The sequence below is a fragment of the Pantherophis guttatus genome, chromosome 6 (assembly GCF_059756535.1).
Source record: "Pantherophis guttatus breed Tessera chromosome 6, ASM5975653v1, whole genome shotgun sequence".
Taxonomy (NCBI): domain Eukaryota; kingdom Metazoa; phylum Chordata; class Lepidosauria; order Squamata; family Colubridae; genus Pantherophis; species Pantherophis guttatus.
Window position 1 is genome coordinate 93,904,882 of NC_142068.1, and position 27,823 is coordinate 93,932,704.

The following is a 27,823-nucleotide window of genomic DNA, read 5'->3' on the forward strand; positions in this document are numbered from 1 at the left end:
GCGCTGTCCGAAAACGTCTCCATGGTCGTTACTCTTTTCAGGGTAGTCCTCTGTTAGCCTAAAAAACCAGGGTTTATGCATCATATACTGCAGCCTAATAAACCGGGGCTTGTGCATCTTATACTTTAGATTGGAATTTGTCTAAAGTGGCTGTGTTTAAGATCCCTGCAAGTATTTTTTGCACAAATGTGGCCAACCAAAATCATGTTTGAAAACGATCGCTAAATTCCATCCAGCACAAAGGGAGATGGACGCGAACACCCAAGTTTTTACTGCAAATTATACTTTGTCTCCCCCAGATGGACAATGGCTGAACTGCCACGTGTGACGGAAAAAGGAACATTGCCATAAAATGATGGCTAACCTGAAGTTTTAAGAAATATGGAAATCATTAATCCTATTGAAGAGTCGTATGATCTAGTAATACCATCAATTGTGATTAGTATGAATAATAGAAAGAGTCCTGTCTTCGGCATTATTTGCTGTGAATGTGCCACATCTTAAATATTAGTGGAGAATTAGCAGGGAAGTCTTTCTTTTCTCATTGCAAACTCCTTATTACGTTTCTGATCTTGGTTTCCTGTTCCCAACCCCCCACCCCTTTTATTGATCCCTTCCTGTTATGGAATGATGGGACCAAACAACATTCCTGGGTCAGCCAGAGACAGTTTTATTGCGCAGTTTCAGAATCAGATTTGTATCTGCAATTCTGAACAAAGAGCTCTGATACAACTGCTTTTATACATCTCCAAGACAAAGGATTTTGCAAGCACAGCAGTTTTCCATATATGGTTAACGTATATTTGTTAGGTGATGATTGATACTTTCATCAGTTTTCTATATTACTAAATTCATACATTAATTTCTAATACATGAGATCATCTTAGCTAAACATCCTTTATTAATTTTGTGATTGCTGATGCATAGATTCATGACTGCTTTTGGATAATGAGTAACTTTTAGTTTCTTATGGATGTCCTTGTATCCTTGACAGCTAGGCCCCTCAGAAGGTATATATATTACCAAGAATGGAATTTAGCTGACTTAGTGAAATTTCTAAACAAGCACATTTCTTTCTTATAATAATGTAAATAAAGAGGGTCCTTCAGTGTTCATATAGCTGACCCTGTACTATTCCTACATCATTCACATTATTCCAGTGGGTGAATCACTTCTCCCCTCTGGTGGTGGAATAGCTTGATCCTAAGAGCACCCCAAAGAAGACACCAATTCTGTTTTATTAACAGGGAATTTTATTTTTGTTTAAACCTGTAATATATATTACAATAAGTTAAATAAAGTAAAAATATTAAATAACAAGGAAGGGTACCAGCCCCCATTACAAATGATCTTTTCATTGAATAAAAGAATATTATAAAAAGCTAATACTATATATGAGTCACAGAAAACAAGTAAATCGCCAAACTATACATTAAACCAGGAGTCTCCAACCTTGGCAACTTTAAGACTTGTGGACTTCCACTCCCAGAATTCCTCAGCCAGCAGAATTCTGGAAGTGGAAGTCCACAAGTCCTCAGCAAAGCTGGCTGAGGAATTCTGGGAATGGAAGTCCACAAGTCTTAAAGTTGCCAAGGTTGGAGACCCCTGCATTAAACAACATTTTCATGACTACTTGTGTTGATCAAATTCCAGCCTTGTTCAGGTTATATTTAGATTCAGAAAAGATGGTAGATGCATTTGGAAAGTGGGACATTTATGGAATTATCCGAGAATACATTTGACCTTAAAACTGTAGGCACGTCTGCGTTACCAACTTACATCATTTTGCTACGGCTCATAATTTTATCAAAGACTTCTGAGCGTCCCATTGAATTTCCAACATTCCATCTCAAGTCCTGTCTTCATTCAAGGACTGTTTGGCTCTTCATCTCAGCGGTATTAAAATGTTTTTTTTCTTGTGCCTTGTGCTATTGAACGCTGGTGGAATTTGACACCTACTAAAATGTAGTCACTTTACTGCTAAAGAATTACAGTCAGATCTGTCATTAAGAGAGGGACCAAGGGTCCACGGAAGTTTCTAGAAGACCAAGATGGAGGATGCTGAAGTACAGCGACAATTTTAACCACATTGAATACAACACTCTGAATTTATAGCAGAGAAATGTTAACTCTGAACATTATAATTTCAGAAATTTTCTAACACTTGCTTCCTAAGGCTTTTAAACCAAATGTCTAATGCATTTCTGACCTTTTAAAACAAAAGTAATACCAGAAATAGTTTGAGTTAAGTTCAAAATCAACCATAGCTCCAATTAATTTCAACTGAAGCACTTTCTTATGGATTTTGTTCCTGCCTCCATTTTTTTAAAAATTCTTGAGATATTCTGCTTCTTGTCTGTACGAATGGCTCAGCCAAAGTTCTCTATGGACCTAAAAACTTTCTGCTATTTTAGAAAAGGGCCTGCTTGCTTAGAGAAATAATGAAGACTCTAATCTTGGAGTTTTAATAATGTCATCAGTAGCACACAGGTATTCCCAACATTTTTTTTTACCACATTGCAATTATTTCAAATTGTATGTGGCACAAAAACTTGAGGATGAAAAAAATATTCTCGGGTGGGCCCTAAAATGGATCATTTGCTTAAAACCTTATTTTATCTCCAACATAGTTGGGAAGATGCTAATGAACAAGTGCCAAGACTGCTTCACGTGTAAAACACAACTAGAGTAAAATCTACCAGTAATTTTTTAATGTATCGTTGTATCTACACTACTATTTTCATAGAAACTGGAATGTCAATAAGTACTGAGGAATATTTTTACCTCAATATTGGATCAGATTGCATTTTGAATTTTTTTTTAAAAAAAAAGGCAGTTAAAAAGTCAGCTAAATATAGCAAATATCAACCTGACAGGGTTGCACTGTTAAAAGTCTTTTAAATTTCATTCAGATTAATACTGCAATATTTTAAAATAATATCAAATTGTACATTTCTGTACAACAGCGCCATCTGTTAGTAAGTTAATTATCGATTTTAAAACCTTACTAAAATCTTTTTTAAAAAACCCCACTGATTGTATCACTCCAACTCTTCTGTGGGACATGATTTAAATCCCACTTAAATGTCTTAGTTAAATGTCTTGGGATAGTTTTTGTATTGTTCCCAGCAATGGGTTGAGCATCTGTCCCTCCAAAGAGAAATTGCCCGAACTTTAACAAATGAATCCCACAAAGAGCCATCAACTCCAACGCAGGGCTTGGCATTTCAACACCTGCAAAGACTTGGCTCAAATTCCACGTGTCTGACATCATGGCTAACGCCAAGCAAAGGAAAACGCCCCCCTCCCCTTTCATTTCGGAGGGTAGAAACTTCTGAAATGGATTTTATTCATGTTGGAGTCAATCCAAGGGATGTATCTGCTGACTCTGGTGTACACGCCAGGCTTCTCTTCCTTTGCACAGCCATCTCCCCAGCTGACGATCCCATAGAGCACCATCCTGCCGTTGGACATGCAGGTGAGGGGACCACCTGAATCTCCCTGGAAAAACCAAGCAAGATGGAAGGTTTATTAGCAAGGGAAGGTAGCATCGTTTGAAAGCACAATTTCAGTTGTGGTCTTGTCTTTTTATGTACACTGAGAGCATATGCACCAAAGACAAATTCCTTGTGTGTCCAATCACACTAGGCCAGTGTTTCTCAACCTTGGAAGCTTGAAGATGGATGGACTTCAACTCCCAGAATCCCCCAGCCAGCGCTGCTGGCTGGGGGATTCTGGGAGTTGAAGTCTACCCATCTTCAAGCTACCAAGGTTGAGAAACACTGCACTAGGCCAATAAAGAATTCAATTCAATTCAATTCAATTCAATTCAATTCAATTCCTATTATTCCTATTCCTATTCCTATTCCTTTCATCACAGCAGTGACTTTGTTGTGGCCTGCCAGCTGCCGGCCACTCTGGCAGCCAAATCAGAGGAGGAGGAGGAGGCATGGGAGTCAGGGTCAGTATCAAGGCAATCTGATGCTGACCTCCGAGGGGGAAGAGGGAATGGAACCGTCAGAGAGAGAGAGAGACAGAGACGGAGCCTGGGCCATCCATCAGCCCTCAGATGGAGAGTCAACAGGTGGCTGATGAGGAAGAGGAGGAACAGCTGGGTCCAGTGCCTGATGCCCAGAAGGCCGAGGAGAGGAGAGCAGTGGAAATCTATAGGCCGGTCCTTGGGAAGGAAGAGCCACTGCTGTGAGTGAAGCCTCACCCTATCTCTGGGGATAAAAGGCAGGGGGCGGAGATGAATAGGTGTGGCAGACAACTATTCATCTCCCTGCCGGACAGACTTATAAGCCTGCTGTGAGAGAGAGACATTTTGCTGGAGCTGCTGGCGCTCCTAATAAAGGGAACATTTATTTAACTACAGAGGGTTTGTCGTCTTTGGGAGCAGTGGCAGTTTTCTCCAAGGACAGGAAGAAGCAGTGGCAGCTTCAGCCCTAACATCAAGGATCTCATCTTTACCAGATCCCTGAGATCCAAGGGAAAGACCAGCCCAACAGAAACCACAGCAGAGGGAACTTGAGTCTTGCAAGTTAACAGCTCGGAGGCCCCGTCACAAAACAATGTACGAGAAGCCAGCTGCCAAGGGGCCTCTAGTCCCCTCTTGCTTCTTCCTTGGGTGTCCAACCCAGCATCATGCTGCAGCTTCCCATCATTTCTGTTTTGCAAGCAGGCTTATGCTGATGAGCGACATCATGGAAAGATCAATGAATGCTCAAGGATGCAGCTTGGTTTTGCAGCACGCCAACTTTGTCTCACGTTTAAACAAGGAAGTGGAGAGGGCAGAACATATTCCTGTCAGTCCTGGAAGCCATCTTTTACTTTGGATCTTCAGGGCTGCCACGTTTAGTGCTGTGGGAAACTGGGAGGGGGGATTGTATGGAGAGATATCTAGCCATAATAACATTCTTTCTTTGAGAGTCAAGGACATGCTGCCCTGCACCTGAAGTGGTGTGACTGGGAGGCATCTCCAGTTGGGACGGTGCATTGGTTGGACCATATTTATTAGTCATATTTTATTATTAGTCATATTTCTATGCAGCCCACTCTCCGAGGACTCTGGGCGGCTTACACCAAAGACAGTATACTAAATAGCATATTGCCCCCAACAATCTGGGTCCTCATTTTACCCACCTCGGAAGGATGGAAGGCTGAGTCAACCTTGAGCCAGTGAGATTTGATCCGCTGATCTGCTGAACTAGCAGTCAGCTGAAGTAGCTGCAGTACTGCACTCTAACCACTGCGCCACCTCGGCTCTGATGTACATGTGGGTGCTGGGCAGGGACTTGGGCTTTTCTCTGGGTGGGGAAAACCTGGAAGCTTTCAGATTCGGGTTTTCCCAGATGTGCCAATGTGACATCTTTAATAAAATGGAACTTTAAGGAAATTCTAATTCTTGCCTCAGAGTCTTCTTTTGTTGCGGGTGTTACTTGGGACCCTGACATTTCGCCGATGAAAAGTTTCTGCATGCACACTCCTGTCCATGAATGACCTCCAACCAACCCACTCAGTGTTAAGCCTGCTTAGCAAATCTCAGCTGCTGTGTCTCAACATGTAGAGATAATCCTCGACTTACGACCACAATTGAGCCCAAAATTTCCATTGCTAAGTAAGACAATGGTTAAGTGAATTTTCCCTCATTTTACGAGTTTTCTTGCCACAGTTGCTAAGTGAATCACTGGAGTTCTTAAGTTAGTAACACGGTTGCTAAGTGAATTTGGCGTCCCCACTGACTTTCTGCTTACCAGAAAGTCGTAAAAGGTGGATCACATCAGGGGTGAAATCCACATTTTTTTACTACTGGTTCTGTGGGCGTGGCTTGGTGAGCATGGCAAGGGAAGGATACTGCAAAATCTCCATTCCCATCCCACTCCAGGGAAGGATATTGCAAAATCCCCATTCTCTCCCCACTCCTGGGGGAAGAAGATTGCAAAATCTCCATTCCCACCCCACTCTGGGGCCAACCAGAGGTGGTATTTGCTGGTTCTGCTCAAAATTTCCGCTACCGGTTCTCCAAACTGCTCAAAATTTCCGCTACCAGTTCTCCAGAACCTGTCAGAACCTGCTGGAGTTCATTCCTGGACCACATGAACCTAGGATGCTGGAAGCCTCATAAATACATGCCAGTTGCCAAGCATCCGAATTTTGAATGTGGAGATGCTATGATACTTGTGTGAAAAATGGTCACGTCACTTTCTTCAGTGCCATTGTAACTTCAAATGGTCACTAACAAACAGCTGAAAGGAAACCCTATTGTGGCTTAACATGTTGACTGGGTCTACCCAATCTGCTAAGCAACCGTTGAATTCTGATCATATATTGCGACATTATGTTCCACCCATCCCAGATTAGGCAAGTTTAGCGTATTACGAGTCTTCTCTGCGTAGCCCTCTTCACACCAGCGTATTCTGTAGTTACCAAATGTATAAATGTCCCCTAAACAAACTTACGCTGCATGAGTCAGACTTCCACTCCGGGTCTGAAGCGCAGAGCATGTTCTCGTTCACTTTGCGACCCTCGTAGTATCTTTTACACGTGGACTGCGGTATTAATTGTACACTGGTTGATTTCAGTACTCGTGAGTAGTAAATGGCCGCTGTAGACAAAACAGATAAAACCGGTGTGGGACAAAGTGGATGTGAACTTTTTTACTTCAGAGAAAACAGAAGGGAATGAGGATTCCCACATGCCCAACCCTTGCTTGTAGCCCATGTTCCAACCACATCTGCAGAGACTGTTCTTCACAAATTTGAGGCTTTGCAAGGGTGGAACTGCAGATATGGTCCAGACAGTCAAAATAGGGGCCATAATCACTTGATCAAAACTCCACCTATTTGTTCTGACCTAGGCTTCCTCAGACAGTAAAAAGCACACCATTGGTCCCAAAAACCCTCTTTTATTTCAACAGCTGGGAATTCTGTTCATTCATAGCCCATGATGAGTCACAAAGAGTTTGTAAAGTGTCCGACAGAAGTCTGCTGCAGTCCTTCGGGATAAGGGTGATAAGCACCCACCTTTATCTCCCTTGACACGCTGCCAAAGACCTAATTGGCAATTAGCTTTGCAAGGCCACATGGAGCAGAGTCAAAACGGAGCTGCAGAATTTAAACTGACCAGCACGAACAAAGTTGCTTCCTGCAAAGGCTCATGTGCCTTTGCTCCTCCTTTATGTCTTATGGGAGAAGACAATCATCTCCAAGCCTTACCCCCAAGTCACCCCTTTTGTCTTAACGGTTCTTGTCTTCTGGCAGCTCTGCGCATGCGTGCACTGGGAACAAGCTCCCCCTGTTCCTCTGCCTCTCTGACGTCAGACTCTGGAGGCTCCAGAGTCAGCACATAACTCCCCAATGGCCCTGGCCCCATCTCTGCCTCTGATGCAGAGCCCTCATCAGAGCCTTCCCCAGACTCCAGGACTGCCCCGTGTTCCTCCCCAGCCTTCTCACTGTCTGACTCTGCTGCCAGCTCCGCAGGCTGCCGGCAGACCACAACACTCTTTCTCATGCATCACATATAAAAATAGGTGGAGCTTCAACCATACTCTGGTGGCCACCATCTTGTCTGTCTTTTTCCATACTCTGAGATGCCTGAAGGAAGGGGAAAAAGATGCACTTACTTTTCTTTTGTTTTCCATAGCCAGAAACTTCACAGTGGGAATGGTCTCTCAGCATTAAATTCTCTGAGGGCAAACAGATGGTTTTGACAATGCTCGACTCTTTCGCACATTGGCCAGAAGAGGATCTGATTTTTATTAGGGCTAAAAGAAGAGAGAAGGGGAAAACAATGAATATAGCAAAACTAAAAAGTTTTGCAAAAACTTCCCCTTCAATTATTTATTCTGATGAAAAAAAATCACCTAATCCATCGCTTTTCCAAATAATTTAATATGTTTGAGTCTTCATATGTATTAACTCAACATTTATCTGTTGATAAATTTATTTCCAAAGTTAAATTACGAAATCCAAATCTTTGGTCTTCCCCCCAGCCTCCAAACAATCATTTAGATTGTAATCACAGGTAGAAAATATACTGTAGCTTTCAAGTAGCTGTTTTCTTTACTTGATCTAAGCTATGCTGGCTGGAGAATTCTGGGAGTTGAAGTCCACAAGTCTTAAAGCTCCCAAGTTTGAAGACCTCTGGTCTAAGAAATAAATATTAATCAATTAACATTGATCCCCATCGGATATCAGTCATACTGGACTCAAATTACCTGGATTCGTACTTAATACAACAAATCCAATGGTACTTCTGTTAACTTAAATCTCACTTACTTCAGTAGCCCTATGCTAAGAATAGGCAAATTTAGAATTAGGTCCATGTGCAACAACATTCCTCCCTCATTTATATCTAATTGAACTGTGAAATCAAAGTTCCTGCACACAGATCACAAACCAGAGCTAAGATAGCAATCAAATTAACCCTGAATGATTGGTCTCTGTCTAACTCTAATCTCCTTAAATATTAAACTGATCTCTTTAACTTTCTACACATGCACTCTTTCCAGAAAAAGGAGAGATGGCATTTCTGGCTCTCAAAATGTTTGACTATACTGACATTAATGTTAATATTCTCAAAAAATATTATTAGTGAATAAACACCTCACGAGTCTGGAGAAAAGGAGAGAAGAGTTCGTTTGTATTCACAACTTTTTTCTAAACTGTTATTTGTGGTCACCATCCCCATATTGCATTTCAGCGTAGGGACATAATAATAGAATAAGTAGAATTACTGGGACATCATAATAACTTGCTATTTCAGTTCTATAAGAATTGCTTTGCTCCTGTAAGAATTGGAATGGCCTCTGCCATTTGCTCCTACCAGGGATCTCACTTCGGTTATCTTGTTTTTGTGTAAAACTCCGAGCCTGGTACCTGTGTTGCTAAGCACCCAGCCCCTCTGTTGCTAAGCACTCAACCCCCCTGTTCCTTGCTGCATTGCCAAAGGAAGGCATGGGCCAGAATTGGGTACTACGCTAATGCCTCTGAAGGTATAAAAGGACGTCATACTTTCCTCCAAGTGTGGCCTTTCACTGCATGCTCTTTGTCTGTATGTAGTGGTATGGTCTACCCAGCTCTTTGTACAAATTAAAGCTGATATTTTTTCAAGCCTCTTCTTGAGTCTCTCTATTTGGCATTCTGGTGACTCAAGTACATTTTGTGACCTTACATCAGCATGAGAATCAAATCAGAAAGTTTTGTGCTGGACAGGAAGACAATGCAAAAAGGTCCCTTACCGATATCGTTGTCATAATCTCTAGTTTGTTTTGAAAACGCCTCGTGAATGATAAGCCTCTCAACTCTGAATTCTTGATCGTTTGCATTGCTGGTATTTGTTGCAGACCTCCCCAGCCTAATTATGAGCTTGGATATATCAGGGTCACTAAAAAAAAAAAGGCAAATACAATACAGCTGTAAATTTCAGAGAGAATTTCCACCATGCAATTTCATTCTGTTGTTTACTAGTCAAACCTTTACAATTATTTGACTCGTTATATTCTTTGCACAGACACACCAAGCGCTTCGTAAAATTCAGCTTGAAGAGAAAGAGCTAAGTCATTTCTAGCTGTTCTTGTGTTTAAATTGGTCTTTGCCCAATTTTTCCATCTCCATCCAAAGTCAACCTCAAGGGGGCACAAAATCTGTTTGGTTTTTCTTGGGTTTTTTTGTTTAACCTGGAGCACTGGCATTAATTGGGAACAGAGGCATGGAAACAGGATAGAGCAGGCGTCTCCAACCTTGTCAACTTTAAGACTTGTGGACTTCAACTCCCAGAGTTCCTCAGCCAGGAAAGCTGGCTGAGGAACTCTGGGAGTTGAAGTCCACAAGTCTTAAAGTTGCCAAGGTTGGAGACCCCTGGGATAGAGAGCAGGACTGGGGCTGCCAATTCAAGGAGGGGTAGAAGAGCACTTGACCTCATCTGGGCTCTGAAACTGAGCAGGTGCAGCCAGATTACTCTATGGAAAGGAGATCAGAGGAAGCACCAGGACAAAAATCAAATTGGGCACTAGGAAAACATCCCCAGAAGATGATAAGAACAAATCACTTCCCACACGGTTGCTAAGGTTGTCAGAAACTGAACTCAACTTGAAGGAGACTTCACTTTCAAGTGAATACAGAATTAATAACATAAGATGTGGTTGCAAATCTAGTTTTAGGAGAATAGGTCTTTCCTAATTTTATTAAGGTAATAATACTTCTGCAATTTAGAAGAGGAACTAAAGAGCCTCTTGATGCAGGTGAAGGAGGAGAGTGCAAAAGTTGGCTTGAAACTCAACATTAAGAAAAGTAAGATCATGGCATCCAGTCATCTCTATTGCTGGCAATAGATGGGGAAGAAATGGAGGTAGTGACAGATTTTATTTTCCTGGGCTCCATGGTGACCGCACATGGGGACTGCAGCCAAGAAATTAAAAGACGCTTGCTCCTGGGGAGGAAAGCTATGGCAAATCTAGACAACATTCTAAAAAGCAGAGACATCACCCTGCCAACAAAAGTGCACATAGTCAAGTTTCTTGAACTTTCCCAGTTGCAATGTATGGCTGTGAAAGTTGGACCATAAGGAAGGCTGAGCGCCAAAGAACTGAGGCCTTTGAACTATGGTGCTGGAGAAGACTCTTGCGAGTCCCTTGGACTGCAAGGCGATCAAACCTAGAGGAAATCAACCCTGACTGCTCTTTGGGAGGCCAGATCCTGAAGAGGAAACTCAAATACTTTGGCCACCTGATGAGAAGGAAGGACTCCCTGGAGAAGAGCCTAATGCTGGGAACGATTGAGGGCAAAAGAAGAAAGGGATGACAGAGAACAAGGTGGCTGGATGGAGTCACTGAAGCAGTCAGCGTGATCTTAAATGGACTCCGAGGGATGGTAGAGGACAGGAAGGCGTGGAGGAACGTTGTCCATGGGGTCATGATGGGTCAGACACGACTTTGCAACTAACAACAACAATTACTTCTGCATAAACCTAGGAGATTATTTTATATTAATCAGATGACTACCCTCCTTTCACTGCTGTAGAAACTGACACGTCCAGACCAGAGGTCTTCAAACTTGGGAGCTTTAAGACTTGTGGCTGGAGAATTCTGGGAATTTAAGTCCACAAGTCTTAAAGCTCCCAAGTTTGAAGACCTCTGGTCCAGACAATTGACTTAGCAATGAAGATGAGGCAAAGGATGTTTGGGTGGGGTACATACGTGTCCGTGAAGCAATGTGCTGCTGTAAGGACCCAGCAGGGGTCAATGAGGCTGCCACCACAAAAAAACTGATTCCCTCTGGAGTAGAAAATGGTGGCTATCCAAGGCTGGGATTCAATAGAGGCCGTCTGCCCACCCACAATCTTGAAGTTCTTGCTTAAGTTCCTCTGGCCACACGTCCTGCCTATGAAACAAAAGAAGAAGACGACACATTCCTCAAAGGTTTGCTCCAATGACAACAGGCAAGCCTTCTGCCCTCATCGCATCACACACAAAACACTAGATTCTCTGTCATGGGAAATCTCCTCTAAAATGGCTCCTTTTTACTAAAGCAGATTCTCAGCCAGCCAAACTTTAGCACCTAAGAGCTCAATTATGGGGACATCGGTGCCCGTCCAGCTGCTTCAGAACTGGAATTCTTCCAGCTCCCCTTGTTGAGGTTGCAGGAGCTCCAGGTAAAAATCACCTGAAGGTCCATTATTTGCAACCTCTTTTCTAGTTTATGGGTGTCAAACTCAAGGCTGGATCCAGCCTGTGGGGTGCTTAGATCTGGCTCACGGGTCTGCTCTGGAAAGAAGCAAAGGACCGGCCCGTTGTGCCTCTACCCATGGAAATGGAGCTCGGGACGGCCTCCCACAGCCCTCCCGAGCTCGATTTTAATAGGCAGAGGGTTGCAGGAAGCCATTGCAGCCGAAAATGGAGCTTGGGAGCCCGTTTTCTCTGGCAGACTGCTCAGGCTACCACAGACGCCCCCGACATGAGTGACGTCAAACTGGCCACACCAGAGGTGGGTTTCAGTAAGTTCTGACCAGTTCTGGAGAACCGGTAGCGGAAATTTTGAGTAGTTCGGAGAACCGGTAGTAAAAATTCTGACTGGCCCCACCCCCATCTATTCTCCGCCTCACAAGTCCCAGCTGATCGGGAGGAAATGGGGATTTTGCAGTAACCTTCCCCTGGATTGGGGAGGGAATGGAGATTTTACAGTATCCTTCCCCTGCCACACCCACCAAGCCATGCCCACCAAGCCATGCCATGCCCACCAATACACACCCACAGAACCTGTAGTAAAAAAATTTAAAACTCACTACTGGGCCACACCCACCCTCGCCATGCCAACCTTGCCCCCCCCCCCAAGGTCAAACACAACCCTGACGGAGCCCTCAATGAAATTGAGTTTGACACCCCTTTTCTAGATAAATCTAGGTAGTTCCCGTTGTCCAGATTTGCAAATTGGGTTAAAAAGGGCTAAAAGGGGCTTGGCAAAGAGAAACTCTCTGGACAATGGATAAGCTATGAAGAAAATCTCCCTCTCACTCTGGGAACACTTTTAAGCTCCTGTAAAACCACTTAAAAATGGACTGCCCTGAGACATCCACCACCTCTGCACTACAATAGAACATCTTAAAAACGTTTTAAAAAAGCAATTGCCAAACAGGACTTCTGGTTCTCAAAATAAAATTTTATTTTGAGTAATATAACGCACTTTAATTTTAAGTGGGACACGTTTATCCTTTTTTTTTTTTTGACTTCGTTTCTCACATACTCGGCTGTTTTCGTGAATATGTCAAATTGGATTCACCAAATTTAATAATATTTAAAAGTTTACATTGCAACCTATTGCTTTTTCTCTGCATTTTTCTAAATGTGTACATTTTTATTACATTTTTACCCACTAAATATAATATACAAATAAAAGTTCTTAATATAATGCATTTTAAATGCATTACTTTCATAAATATATGCATTTTTCCTCAGACATTTTTTGTAACATGCTGTTTTTCTACTGAATCATGGAACTGAGGTAAGAGGTAAGGTAAGAGCCTTGATAGTACAGTGGTCTAAGCACCCTGTTATTAACACAGCTGCCTGCAATTACTGCTGGTTCGAATCTCTCCAAGGCTCAAGGTTGACTCAGCCTTCCATCCTTTCTAAGGTAGGGGAAATGAGGACCCAGTTTGTGGGGGCAATAAGTTGACTTTGTATAAATATACAAAAGTATGAAGGCTATTGCTTAATGCCTTGTAAGCCGCCCTGAGACTCCGGAGAAGGGCGGCATATAAATCAAATTAAAAAAAAAAAACCTGTAGAATTGTAGAAGCAATCAGGATGATACTGTAATCTAGTCCTACTTTCTTCAATCTGCTGGAAAACCAATTAAACCATTCTTGGGTGAGTCTCCAGGTTTTCCTTTAAAAAACTCTGGTGATGGGGAACCTGCAACCTACATTGTTTCACTGTTGTACAAATTTTTTCAAACTCTACGTAGCTGAAATTTATAACCATTATTGATGGTCCTATTTTTGTGCTACGGAAAATAACTCCTGACTTTCCTAGTACACTTTTATTAAGTGCTAGACATCGTAGAACATAGAATAATATGGGTTGGAAGGGACTTTGGAAGTCTTCTAGTCCAAACCTCTCCTCAAGCAGGAGATCCTATACCATTTCAGACAAATGACTGTCCACTCTCTTCTTGAAAGCCTCCAGTGATGGAGCACCCACAACTTCTGGAGGCCAGCAGTTCCACTGGTTGATTGTTCTCGCTGTTAAGGAGTCTCTTCTTAGTTCTAGGTTGGATCTCTCATCTTTTCCTTATTTATCTTTTTTCCAAACCGACTAGCCTAAGTTTCTTCTGCCTGCCCTCATGTGTGGCATGTCATCCAGCTCCCATACCATATTTGTCACATGTCAACTTGCGAAGCATTCCTGACCTGCTCTCGAGTTGCCATAGGCAGGGGATGCGGAACTGAGCCTCGCAGCTGCAGCGAGGAAATTGCACTTCAGTCAAAACAAAAGCACATTCCAGCCATCTCTGTGTCAAGGCCATCTCCATGGAGACCCACAGTGGCTGGAGGGAGGGACTTCTACAACCCACAAAATTGCTTCGTTGGGGTGACTGATGACACACCTTGGGGGGAGGGGGGAAATAGGGTCAGAGCCGGGGCGTGAATTAAGTGAGGTCAGAGTTGGCTTCACTTGGAACGTGCCGACATGAAGCTCCTAATAAATAACTGGATTCCTTTGGAAGTTTGGTTCGAGGCTCATGATTTAATTAGGGCATCGGTCGGAACCCTGATAGCACACTCTTCTGAACCTGTTCTAATCTGGCATATTCTTCTGCAAAATATTGCGTCCAAAATTATTACACAATAGTACAGGTGTCACAATAGTCTGATCAGTGCAAAGTAGAAGGAAATAGATGTTCCACATTTTGGTTGCAGTGCTTTTTCTAATGCAACCTAGAATTGCATTAGCCCTTCTAGCAGCTGAGGCTCTCGGGCTCCGCTTTGTGTCTGTGACCTCATCACATCCTTTTGTGATGTAAAGTTTCCAAATCACAAATCTGCTATCTTCTATCTGTGGTCCCCGTTTTTCCTCCCTACATCAACGGTGAAATCTGGCCGGATCTATCCGGCTCGCGTGAACCAGTAGGGCCGGCAGCGGGAGGCTTTGCCCACCCACCGGGACATCGTTACATCCCATTTTTGAAACTCTGCACATGCGCAGAAGGCTCATGCAATACCATATACCTTCCCCTATTAAGGAGCATCTTGTTCCTCTTAGCCCACTCTTGGGCCAAGTTTCAAGAACTGCAGATTTCAAATATGACATGGCAAGCTGACTTCACGTGAATGTAATTAACACCTCTTCAGTCTCCAATTTTGAGTCTCATCATTATCCATATAACAACTTACCGTTTTGACATGTGGGTATGTCACAAGGTGTCACAGAAGTACGATATCCCTTCCGAACAAAACACCATGGCTTAGAACTGCCATCAGGATTCCTAGAAAACCATAAAACATCTTCATAAGGATTAATACTCTGAAAGATCAAAAATGATCTCTAAGATCAGTATTAAAGGTTCCTTGCAGCATTAACCCTGCAAGAACTTCATATAGAAGAGCTGAGGTGGCGCAGTGGTTAGAGTGCAGTACTGCAGCTACTTCAGCTGACTGCTAGTTCAGCAGATCAGCGGATCAAATCTCACCGGTTCAAGGTTGACTCAGCCTTCCATCCTTCCAAGATGGGTAAAATGAGGACCCAGATTGTTAGGGGGCAATACGCTATTTAGTATACTGTCTTTGGTGTAAGCCGCCCAGAGTCCTCGGAGAGTGGGCGGCATAGAAATGTGAATAATAAAAATAAAATAAAATAAATATAATCATTTGACAAAAGACGACGAATCCTGAACCTTCTGAAAAATAACTTTTGATTGATTGCATGTTGCCGCAGCCAAACAGTCTTTCATTTAGCTGATAGAAACAAAGTTAGCCTTGCACCTGGCCACCTTAAGAGACTATGTCAAAGAAGGGGGAAAAAATGAGTTCTTCAAAAGTTTGAGACAAATATGTCGTCTGGCACCAGAGTTGCAGAATCTGCATCATTGCTTTTATTCGTGCCAAACCTCAGAAGGCCCCATCCAAATGTATAGATGAGAAGGCGGGAAACACAACCCTGGTTGGAAAGGGCAATAGATTATATATACTTAAAATTATTACCTGCAATGGTTGTGTCTGCCTAAGCCAAGCTCCAGCGCATTTTCCATGTGTGCATTGTAGGGCCACCTCTTGAGATAGTGGGAGTCCCAAGGCAGACATGTTTCTCCATTCTCATTCTCTGACTCAGTCCCTCTGTAGTCGGTGCCATCCCCGGTGTAACATCTGGTTTCAACATCTGGAGGAAAGGAAAGAGTCAACTCTTGAGTCATGACTGAGAGAGGAGTGCTGATTTCGGAAACCACAGAAGGAAGCTTCAATTTCCTCAGTTTAGGTCATTGTAACAGCCTCCTCCGGCCACAAGAGGCTGTTGCAACAACAAAGGAGGTTGAAGCAGGGCTGTGGGAGAGTACAAAGATGTGTATCGGAATGCCAGTTTATCTTACCCAACCAGTTTCCCAACTGAAGAAATGAAAAAAATAAATAAATTGCGAAGTACCTATCTCACAGTGATCTCCAATATACCCTTCAGGACACACGCAGGACTTAATTCGAGAAAACAGACGATACGTCAAGCACGTTCCCCCATTCAAACAGCCACAACCTGTTAATCAGATATTTGGGGGGGGGAAATATACATTTTATTAAAACATAAATATGTAGTATGTGTTATGTACACTATTAATTTAGTGCAGGGGTGTCCAACTCAAGGCCCTCAGGCTGGATCTGGTCCGTGGGGTGCTTGGATCTGCCCAGGGGTGGGTTCTAAAATTTTTTTACTACTGGTTCTGGGGGCGTGGCTTATTTTGTGGGCGTGGTTTGATGGTCATGTGACAATTCTTTAGGATTTAGCAGAGGTACTGGTCTACCAGGCTTTTAACTGCTTGCAGAGCTGTACCAGTCTACCCATTTGTTCTTGGAGCGTTCCGGTCTACCCATTTGTTTTTGGAGGCACCGGTCTACCCATTTGTTTTTGGAGGCACTGGACTACCCATTTGTTTTTGGAGGCACCGGTCTACTCATTTGTTTTTGGAGGCACCAGTCTACATCACACTGATCAGCTGTAGGGCGGCTCTTTGAAGCCCACGGTAAGAGTTAAACAATTTTTTTCCTTCTAGCCGATCAGCTAGGACTCGGGAGGCAGCAAATAGATTGGGGGCAGGGCCAAATAAAAGGTAAGAATAACGTGGGGGACGGGGGTGGGAGGGCCCAGCTCCCGAACAAAGAGAACCGGTTCGTGGCGTCATATCGTCACCGCTACCGGCTTGGCCAAACCAGGCCAAACCGGGAGGAACCCACCACTGGATCTGCCCCATGGGGCCACGCTGGAAACAGCAAAGGACCGGCCTGTGGTGCTTCTGTCAGTGAAAATGGAGCTCGGGAGGGCTGCGTGAAGCCCTCCTGAGATCTGTTTTTGGCTGCGATGGCCTCCTGCAGCCCTCTGCCAGCGAAAACGGAGCTCGGGAGGGCCTTGCGTGGGCTGCAGGACATCGAGTTGGCCACATCCACCCCAGCCACACACACCCAAAGTCAAACACAACCCTGATGTGGCCCTCAATGAAATTGAGTTTGACACCTCTGATTTAGTGGACCCAGCTGCTCTCTCCCCGCCCCCCGACCCCCCACCCCGTGAAAATTGCTGCTTCTTAGAGGTTAAGGACCAAAACAGGTGGCGGCAATTTGTAATTTGCTACTTGACCAAACTGTCTTTAAAGGTTTTAAAGACTTTAAAGTCTTTAAAGGTTAACAAAAAGGAGAAAAATTTATGATTACCTTTGTTGTCATGCCTAATTTTCCTTGGCAGCTTCTGTTGTTTCTGCCAATGGTAAGTCTAAAACATAAGAACATCTATAAATACACACACACACATGGATTAACATATTAACAACTATTTTCTTATTTGATCCAGCTACAAAACAGGACTTTTCCTGTTTTTCCTCATGAAAACTCTGGATCCCATTTATTTTCTCCAGTGAGAATAATTCAGGAAGAGTTACTGGTAGATGTTAGCATACATGCCCCTCCAAACATTGATTTCCTCAACTGCATTATTAATGTAAAAGGGGGAAAAAAAAGACTGCCTACTGATGGAGAAATCAAATTAAGCTGTATTTAAGACATGTAATAAATTAAAATTGATTTGATTAAATGTAGCTCCTTACAAAAAGCTGGGACAGTTCTCCGCTCGAAAGGAAAGCTATGGGTTCTAAAACATCTAGATGATTTTTTAAAAGAAAGACACAGCAGAAAACGGTAGGCAGCATTCACAAAGGTATCTGCAGTGATGTCCAATTACTAAAATAATTTTGTGAACACATGTAGAGCAAAGCTGGGCATTTTACAGTCCCCAGGCCACTTCTGGATCTCCCTGTCCAGCCCATGGGAATTGCCTTTATTTTGAAGGCAACTGTTATTTTTTTCAATTTATGTATGTCCATGCATGCATTTTCCCAGCACTGTTGCTTCAATCCTCCACAACAGTTCCAGTTTTTTGTGTCGCCCCTTGGGGATATTAATTGCCCTCCTCCGCCTGGGACCTAGAGATTTTTCCTATATCAGGGTGTCAAACACACGGCGTCATGTACCATGACTTTTTCCCCCTTCCCTAAACCGGGCGTTTTTTATTTTTAATAAATGTATCATATCAATGCTTGAACAGTGTGATATCTGGGTGTCATACATTCTAATACAAATAACACTATCGAAGTTAATCATAATTGTTACGTTCAATCAACTTATATATTTCTAGTAAATAATACAATTTGCCTTAGATTGCAATCTATCATTGTTCAGTTATTCCACGTTTTATCTTGTTATTGCTTTCATTTTATTATCTAAAAATATGTCCTATATCCTTAGAGTGATTAGATGAGCTACCTTCAGGGGTGTCCCAAGGATATGTTTTTTTTTAAAAAAAAGGAAATATGGCAACTAAAAAGATATAATTAAAGCTCAGCTTGTTTTGATGTATGGGAAGAACTTCAATCAAACCATCACAGCAACTGACTTGAATATTTTTTACCACCTGCTGCGGATAACCCCGATGTTAGCAGCAAGATGTTCTCTAAACTGCTCTACAAAGAGCAGGTCATAGGCCTAAGAAAGGAAGGCCAGAAGAATCAAAAGCCTAGAAAACAGTCCAGTATTTGGGGAAAAAATGTGGAGTACATAAAGAGAAGGAGTAACACAGGACCAGGAGGGGGTAGGCTGCCAGGGGTTTGCAGGGGTTTGGGAGAAGTTCTAGCTAAGATTCTGGGCAGTTCGGAGAACTCCCAAATCCCACTCCTGGCTGGCTCCACCCATCCCACCCCGCCTCTTCCAAGAGTCCCCATGCGGCCCGCTTTGGATGCAGGTAAGTGCAAGGCATGTGTGGAGGCTTGCGGAGGGTGAAAAACGGGCCAACTGGAAGTTTGGAAAGGCTGGAAATGGGCCTGTTTCTGTCCTCCAGAGGGCCTACAGAGCCTGGGGAGGCTCTTTTTGTCCTCCTGGAGGCTCAAGAAAAGCCTCTGGAGCCCGGGGAGGGCAAAAACACCCCCCCCCCGCCGTAGTGCAGGAGGCTGACTAGGCCATGCCCACCATGGCCACCCCCACGCAGCAACCGGGCAGAGAATCTCTTGCTAAAACTTTTGAAGCCCAACCCTGGGCAGGGACCACAATGTTGAAGTCACTTACTGCTTTAGAATAAACCTATAACATGGTTAGCTCAGTTACAAGTGCCAACTCACTAACGCATCACCCAGACAAAACTTTGTCCACGTTTACAAGTGAAAAGCCACAAGGAAGGGAAGAAAAAAAAGGCTAAAAATAAGTTTGGATCATGAGTAGGAGCGCCAGCTTCATATTTATGTCCAAAAATGGAAGTAAGTCCCAGCCATGGTCAGTAGTACCCCCAGAGGGTTGCACAACGTACCGAAGCTGCCATCTCTGCGATGAATGCGCTGAGCATGACAAAGAGGACGACTAGTGGATTCATCTCGTTAGGCAACAGGTTCCTATTTTCAGTGACTTTGCTTCTTCTTTTTGCTCGACTCTGAAAAAAAGAGAAAAGAATAAATTTGTAATTTGGGGCAACCCCTTGGCTAAACCCTTTTGTCTCCATTCCCAGTTTTGGGAACCGGTGGAGTGGTTGACTCATAACAGCTTTTCTCTTTACCCATTTTGAACTTCAATGCGAATTAGAGAGTGGATAGGAATTAGTGTCATTAAGGGAAGCATACCAACATAATATTTATGAAATTTCCTCACTGATACCAACTGAATCTTGTGTTTTCACTGCTCTCTCACTGGACACCCGAACAAAAAGCAAGATAGCAATAGCACTTAGACTTATATACCGCTTTACAGTGCTTTACAGCCCCCTCTAAGCGGTTTACAGAATCAGCCTCTTGCCCCCAATAACCTGGGTCCTTATTTTATCGACCTCGGAAGGATGGAAGGCTGAGTCAACCTTGAGCCTGGTGAGATTTGAACTGCTAAATTGCAGGCAGCCGGCAGGCAGCAGAAGTAGCCTGCACTATTGCACTCTCCTAAAACCACCGATTGTGTTTCCCTGCATTCAATTTTGGTTGCCACAATGTAAAAAAGATGTTGAGACTCTAGAAAGAGTGCAGAGAAGAGCAATCAAGAGGATTAGGGGACTGGAGGCTAAAACATACGATGAACGGTTGCAGGAACGGAGTATGTCTAGTTTGATGAAAAGAAGGACTAGGGGAGACATGAAAGCAGTCTTCCAATATCTCAAGGGCTGCCACAAAGAAGAGGGAGTCAAGCTATTCTCCAAAGCACCTGAAGGTAGGACAAGAAGCAATGGGTGGAAACTAATCAAGGACTGAAGCAACCTAGAACTAAGGAGAAATTTCCTGACAGAACAATTAATCAGTGGAACAACTTCCCTCCAGAAGCTGTGAATTCTCCAACACTGGAAGTTTTTAAGAAGATGTTGGATAACCATTTGTCTGAAGTGGTGTAGGTTTTCCTGCCTAAGCAGGGGGTTGGACTAGAAGACCTCCAAGGTCCCTTCCAACTCTGTTATTCTATTCTATTCTATTCTATTCTATTCTATTCTATTCTATTCTATTCTATTCTATTCTATTCTATTCTATTCTATTCTATTCTAACCACTGCACCACTGAGCCTCATTCCCCCAAGATGTAATCTAAACCAAACATACCTTATAACCAAACACACAAACTATATATCCAAAGGCCCAAAGGATAAACAAAAATCCTGCTAAAAACAGTAAAATAAAACAAACTATTGGCTCACATCAAGGTGGACAGCAAGTAAACTGAGCTACAATATGGAAGATCTTGTACCCGTTGCCTTCCGTTTCTTTAAAACTCTCCTAACCCTAACCCAAATATTGCCCTAAATATTGTATGGTACTCAATTAGATCTCTGTATTGGGAACATGTGGTTCCAATCACATTTCCTGCTAAACCAAGAGTGGCAGCTGATAGTCTAAGCTTAGACTGAGGGATGCCTAGAAATAGACAAGATTTGTCTAAAAAGCCCAAATGATGGTCCATTTCGAGCCTCAGTCATCCCATTGTGACCACTAACCTGACTTTTTAAAAACATACCTTGTCCACTCTCTATGTTAGGGCAAGGAAGTTGATGCCAAACTACTAATTGAAGCTCCAGTTTTATCCCTCAGATCTACTTCCAGTTAATAATTTACAGATTAACAGAGATGGAAGGGACCTTGTAGGTCATCTAGTCCAACTCCCCGCCTAAGTAGGAGACCCTGCACCATTTCTGACAGATGGTAGTCCAGTCTCTTCTTGAAAGCCTCCAATGATGAAGCTCCCACAACTTCTGTTCCATTGGTTGATTGCGCTCACTGTCAGAAAATTTCCCAGGTTGAATCTCTCCTTGGTCAGTTTCCATCCATTATTCCTTGTCTGACCTTCAGGTGCTTTGGAAAATAGCTTGACCCCCTCCTCTCTGTGGCTGCCCCTCAAATATTGGAAGATGGCTATCATGTCTCCCCTGGTCCTTCTCTTCACTAGACTAGCCATGCCCAGTTCCTGCAACCGTTCATCGTATGTTTTAGCCTCCAGTCCCCTCATCATCTTGGTTGCTTTTCTCTGCATTCTTTCCAGAGTCTCAACATCTTTTTTATAATGTGGTGACCAAAAATGCAGTATTCTAGGTGTGGTCTTACTAAGGCTTTAATGGCTGACAATTTTCCATCAAAATGAAACAAGGGCATAGTACAAAATCTAATGACATGTGGGCTATCAACAAAGTTGAGATGGTCCTTGCTGTTGGATGGTTGTGCCAAACACAGCAGTTCTGCAAATATTAAATAAAATCTTCCAGACAATAATAAACAGCTCCACATCCTGGAAGCAGGGCTGGTGGGCAAAAGGGATTTGGGAAGGTGCCAACTATCCTTACTTATATTCCTAAAGTTAGGGAAAGTTTGCTCTAGATAAATTTTACTCTCAGCATTATTATACTGTAAGGAAGAAATTCTAAGATCCATATAAGAAACCTGTTTGTTCAGGAGGAACTAGAAACAATTATACAATCTCACATGTTTTTTTCCCCGCTAGGGATATTCATAACATATAAGTCTTACTCTTGCTTCATCAATATCCTGCAAGAATATTGAACAACATCTTTGCATGATTTAATATTTTTTTTCAGATTTTAATCTCTCTACAACGCAAAATGTAGCAAATTCATTGTGCAGCGATAGTAAAATAATCCCGTAATCAATTCACTAGCTACTCCTGATCCACAATTTTTTGCAAATTTCTGAAGGTTTTTAAAAACCTGCAAAATCTGTTTATACCAATATGACAACGGGGGAAAGATCTGCATATTACCAAAGTTAATAATATCCGCAATCACAAAATACTACAATGTGTTAACTGGATATTTATAAGTAATAAAAATAACAGGTTTGAGGGGCAATATATTTTTTTTTCTCCCATAAATCTTGAAATCCATATTTTTCCTGTATATTAAAGACTGGGTTTTTTTAGAAATTGGACAGTATATTTATAAAGCTTTTGCAGTGCAAACGTTTCGAAGTAAGAATGTGCGCATGAACAGAATTACAGATTCTTGCTCCATTGATACTAAGACTCCCCCAAGTGATGATCTGATCTTTACAACTCCTGTGGCTATTTCATCTCCCAGCATGTAGAGTCCAAAGTACCATTTCCATTAGGTGTTAGGAAACCCGTTTTGTTGCTAAATTAGGCGAGAAACCACCACTTTCCTGATTCAGGAAGTTCTCTTGTGGAAAAGTGAAAAGGAAACAGGATAAAAGATTGTTGAACTTAATTACCCGTTTCAAACCACTCATTTCAGGTTGTTTCATACATTTGCAAAATTACTTCAACAAGAAAATAGGGAACAAACTGTATGTGAAGAAACTGCTGACTCTTATAAGCCAGCTTGCTGTTGTTTTTGCTAGCTTATTCCCACATTGTATAATAATTAATTAACAGTAACAGAAGAACCTTGGAGGTCATCTAGTCCAACCCCCTGCTCACGAAGACCAATCACACAAGGAATTGAACCGCCAAACTGCCAACCTTTCTAATCGACAAGCTCAGTGTTTTAGCCACTGAGCCACCTAGTCAGGTTTAATGACTAATTAACCTAGTCCGTTAATTAACTTAATTAATTAACTTAATTTACCTAGTCAGTGTCAATGGAAGCTCTGCTGTTTCATTCTCATAGTGGGTTTTAATCATTCAGATGTTTTAAGAAATCCCGCAGACAGAATCCTAAGCCTATTTACTCAGAAGTAAACCCCAGTAAATAGTGTGGAGCTGCAGTTTAAGGCTCCAATTTTCTGCGTAGTCGCTTGAAGGTAAAGCCCACAGAACTTTACTTCTGAGTAAGCAAATGTAGCAACTGTAGCAATCTAGAAGTCTTACTTCAGCCTCACTGCAGCAGGGAGCTTTTAAGAAAAAGAATTCCAAGACACATCGGATCAAATTGTGCTATTCTGGCAAGAACAGATGTGCCTGTTGCTTTATCCATTCTGACTCAGGATTATCAGGAAGAAGAATATAATCTGTTTGCAGATCTCCGAATGATTTACAAGAGGTTAATAAGCGGTTTCAACCGCTGTAGTAGTAATAATTAGTAATACCTTTTTAAGCTGCCGAAAGATGAAGATCAGGAGAATTTGGCAGAGCGTGGGCTTCCAAGGTACCTCGCTCTTCAGCCTTAGAAGATGTCTTACTTGCCTAAATTATTTTCACCTGCCCAGGACATGGTCTACATATGATGCTCGAGTGCAGCTCGAGGTTGCTGGGAGTCTTAGTATACCAGCCTCTGGAGTGCCATGTATGGCCTGTCCCATCACTATTGGGGGATCTTATGATTCTGCAAATCTGAGATCAACCCATCCATCCCCCATTAATGGGATTTATCTATGCATCCCCAAGCTTCAAATACTCTACAGTATGGGGTCTCCAACCTTGGCAATTTTAAGACTTGTGGACTTCCACTCCCAGAGTTCCTCAGCCAGCAAAGCTGAGGAGTGGAAGTTCTGGGAGTGGAAGTCCACAAGTCTTAAAGTTGCCAAGGTTGGAGACCCCTGCTCTACAGTCTTTCTAATGACATCAAGATCCTAATTAGATCACATCTTTTTTACCTTCTCCAGCCAAACTCTTAACTCATGGTTGCTATTGAATCCGTGCAATTCCTAAAGAGTTCCCTCTCAGCCCTTGCCAGACCTTGTGTGGTGCGGTTGTGACCAACTCCACCAAGGACTTGCCCTTGGCCAAAAAGGACCAGTTGACCAATAGCGCTATATCTCTATTCCTTTGTATGCATGCAAGCAGATTAAATTTATAGATTAATAGATAGATTAAAAGGGTGCTTTAGGCAGGCAGCCAGCTCAGAGAAGGACTTGTAGTGGCAAGTCCCTAACTCCCGGATCGCCCTTATTTTTTAATTTCTCAGGCGCTTGGGAGGCGGTTTGTCCCCGGGGCAATTTTGGAAATCCTGTGTCTGCTGACTTCCCAGGCAGGCTGGGATTCTCTGCAGCGAGGGAGTCTCTCTCCTCCAGAGGTGTTTTTCTGGTTTCCCTGCATCTGGTGCAAAACGGCTGCAGGTTGGACAGGTGACAAAATCACACTTAAGTGATTTTTCTAAGCCACAAAGAGGCGGCTGCATGAAGGGCTGCAACGGTCCAGATGGGCTGCAAAGCTAATAAGATTCAAGGGGAGAATCTAGGGGGTTCCTTGGCGCCAGGATGACACTGGCCAAGCAAGCAAGCAAGGAAATCCAGCGACTTCCCTGCACAGGTTAACATGCAAGGGCTGGCAGAGATGCAGAGAAGAGTGCCCGCGATTGGGGGTGGGAGGGAGCAAAAGTGCCAACAAAGACAATGGCCTTGTCTGGAGAGAAACCGGCATGCAAGAGCACATGGGGTGGGGGTGGGGACAGTGGGGGAGAGGAAATTTGGCCAACGTTAGGAGAAATGGAGCGGCAGCTTCACCAAACTCTAAAGGGATTCTGAAGTGCAGGGATTATTGGGGGCCAAGATGCTGACACTGTAAACCGCTTAGAGAGGGCTGTAAAAGCACTAAGAAGCGGTATATAAGTCTAAAGTGCTATTGCTATTGACTCAGCCTTCCATCCTTCTGAGGTGGGTAAAATGAGGACCCGGATTGTTGGGAGCAAGACTGACTCTGCAAACCGGTTAGAGAATGCTGTAAAAGCACTTTGAAGCGGTATATAAGTTTAAGTGCTATTGCTATTGCTATTGCTCTTCCTTTCCCTCCCTCCCTCCCTCCCTCCCTTCCTTCCTTCCTTCCTTCCTTCCTTCGTGGCACAATGCTTAGAATGCAATATTGCAGACTGATTCTGTCCACTTTCTGGACTTCAATCCTAACCGGCTCAAGGTTGACTCAGCCTTCCATCCTTCCGAGGTGGCTAAAATGAGGACCCAGATTGTTGGGGGCAATAAACCTCTGTAAACTTCTTAGAGAATGCTGTAAAAGCACTTTGAAGTGGTATATATCAATGTTATTGCTATTGCCCTTCCTTCCTTCCTTCCTTCCTCCCTTCCTCCCTCCCTTCCCTTCTTTCCTTCCTCCCTTCCTTTCTTCCTTCCTCCTTCCTTCCTTTCCTTCTTTCCTTCCTCCCTTCCTCCTTCCTTCCTTCCTTTCCTTCTTTCCTTCCTCCCTTCCTTCCTCCCTCTCTTCCTTCCTTCCTTCCTCCCTCCCTCCCTTCCTTCCTTTCCTTCTTTCCTTCCTGGCACAATGCTTAGAATGCAATATTGCAGGCGGATTCTGCCCATTTTTTGGACTTCAATCCTACCCAGCTCAAGGTTGACTTGCGAATGCTGTAAAAGCACTTTGAAGCGGTATGTAAGGCTACGTGCTATTGTTATTCCTCCTGCCTCCCCGCGCAGAGTCGCGAGTGCTAATGGTGGGGATGGGATGGGGGTCCCAACTCCCGATGCAAAACGGCTCTGCAGATGCAACGCGCTTCCCTGTCCCTTCGGCGGCGGCGGAGAGAAACTTAAACTTTTAATGTTTTTTAATTTTTCATGATGATTTTTTTTAAATGTATTGTGAGCCGCCCTGAGTCTTGGGAGAGGGGCGGCATATAAATTTAATTAATTAAATTAAATTAAATTAAAACTGCAAACTTAGGAGGCACTTTGGGGGCTTCCTTCTGCAAGCAGGAACGCGCGCGGGCGCCTCTTCCCCTCCATCCACGTCGCGGCAGGTTTGCAAGAAGCGAGGTCGCCCCCCCCCCACCCCCAGGGAAGAGGCGAGCGAAACGGAGCTCTTCGTTTAAGCCCCAACCGCCAGGGGCTTCGGGCTGCCTGTGGCCGGTTTCTCCCCGGGAAAAAGCGCTGAGAGGGCAGCCGCTCCGAGCCCTTCATTCCCACACGGCGGGCGGGCGAGCCTCATACAGCTCCCCCTCCCACACACACCCCAAGCGAAAGCCCGGCACTTACCAGCTTCTCCCGGTTCGGCACAAAACTCAAAGCTGCAGCTGGTTCACGGGCGCTGTCCAGCCGCCGCCGCCGCCGCTTCACCAATCGGATCGCTGCCTGTCTTGCTGCCAGCGCCGCAGAGCCCATATATCAGCCTCGACTTGGGCGCTGATTGGGCCGCTGCGGCCGGTCACGCATTCCAACTGGGTGACGAGAACGAGGCCCCGCCTCTCCCGGGATAAGCGAGGTGTGTGTGTGTGGGGGGGGCGCTGCTTTCGGAGAGCGGCGAGGCTGACTTTTCCTCCGCTGAGGGTGACTCAGTGGGGAATTCTGGCGGGCACGGCTGTCTTCCCTCATGGGGTTGATGGGCACTTGCCCATCAAATTTAATACTCAAATTTAAATCTTTATTGTCAGTGCACAACAGATGTATAATGAGATTGGTGGAGCTTCCTCAGGGCAGCCCCCTCCCCGTCACACAATACAATTTACACTGAAGACAGAAAATCCCTAACCAAATTTATTTATTTATTTATTTATTTAGTTAGTTAGTTAGTTAGTTAGTTAGTTAGTTAGTTAGTTCGTTAAATTTTGTATGTTCTGTTTTATTCTGGCTGTTCACCGCCCTGAGTCCTGTTGGAGAAGGGCGGTATACAAATTAAAACAAATAAATAAAAACAAATAAATACATTCATTCATTCATTCATTCATTCATTTAATTTGATTTATATGCCGCCCTTCTCCAGAGACTCAGGGCGGCTTACAATGCGTTAAGCAATAGCCTTCATACTTTTTTATATTTTTATACAAAGTCAGCTTATTGCCCCCCACAAACTGGGTCCTCAATTTACCTACCTTAGAAAGGATGGAAGGCTGAGTCAACCTTGAGCCTGGCGAGATTCGAACTTACTTTAATTGCAGACAGCTGGTGTTAAATTACAGAGCTCTGTCTGTTGAGCTATCCAGGCTCTTTAACCTAATTTTTATACCGCCCTTCTCCCGAAGGATTCAGGGCGGTGTACAGCCCAAAAATAAAATGACACGTATATAAAATTTTAATTTTTTTTTAAAACATATTAAATAATTTGGCCCCGAATCATTAAAAAATAAAATAAAAACAACCCATCAAAAAAATTAATATTTAGGCCAGCCCAGCTTGCTGAAACAGTAATGTCTTGAGGGCACGGCGAAAGGTGCATAGGTCAGGGATCATCTGTATCTCCGGGGGCAATTCATTCCAGAGGGCTGGTGCCCCCACAGAGAA

At 43.5% G+C, this 27,823-nt stretch overlaps 1 protein-coding gene across 1 annotated transcript; it reads right to left on the bottom strand.

The window, feature by feature from the left end:
* Positions 1-1,235: 1,235 nt before the first annotated feature.
* PLAU (plasminogen activator, urokinase) lies at positions 1,236-26,739 on the bottom strand. The gene is made up of 11 exons (XM_034435397.2): positions 26,582-26,739; positions 19,544-19,663; positions 17,407-17,464; positions 16,133-16,237; positions 15,697-15,871; positions 14,890-14,981; positions 11,195-11,378; positions 9,239-9,384; positions 7,622-7,762; positions 6,459-6,604; positions 1,236-3,501 (listed from the first exon to the last, which is right to left on the bottom strand). The coding sequence occupies exons 1-11, from the start codon at positions 26,705-26,707 to the stop codon at positions 3,313-3,315; spliced, it is 1,482 nt and encodes a 493-aa protein (XP_034291288.2). The 5' UTR covers positions 26,708-26,739; the 3' UTR covers positions 1,236-3,312.
* Between the last annotated feature and the right edge of the window lie 1,084 nt (positions 26,740-27,823).

Coding starts and splice junctions, on each gene's coding strand:
- PLAU (XM_034435397.2), bottom strand. CDS start 26,707: ATGGGCTCTGCGGCGCTGGCAGCAAGACAGGCAGCGATCCGATTGGTG. Junction 14,982..15,696: donor GGCAGACACAACCATTGCAG/GTAATAATTTTA, acceptor ATGGTTTTCTAG/GAATCCTGATGGCAGTTCTA. Junction 11,379..14,889: donor CATACCCACATGTCAAAACG/GTAAGTTGTTAT, acceptor TTTGTTTCATAG/GCAGGACGTGTGGCCAGAGG.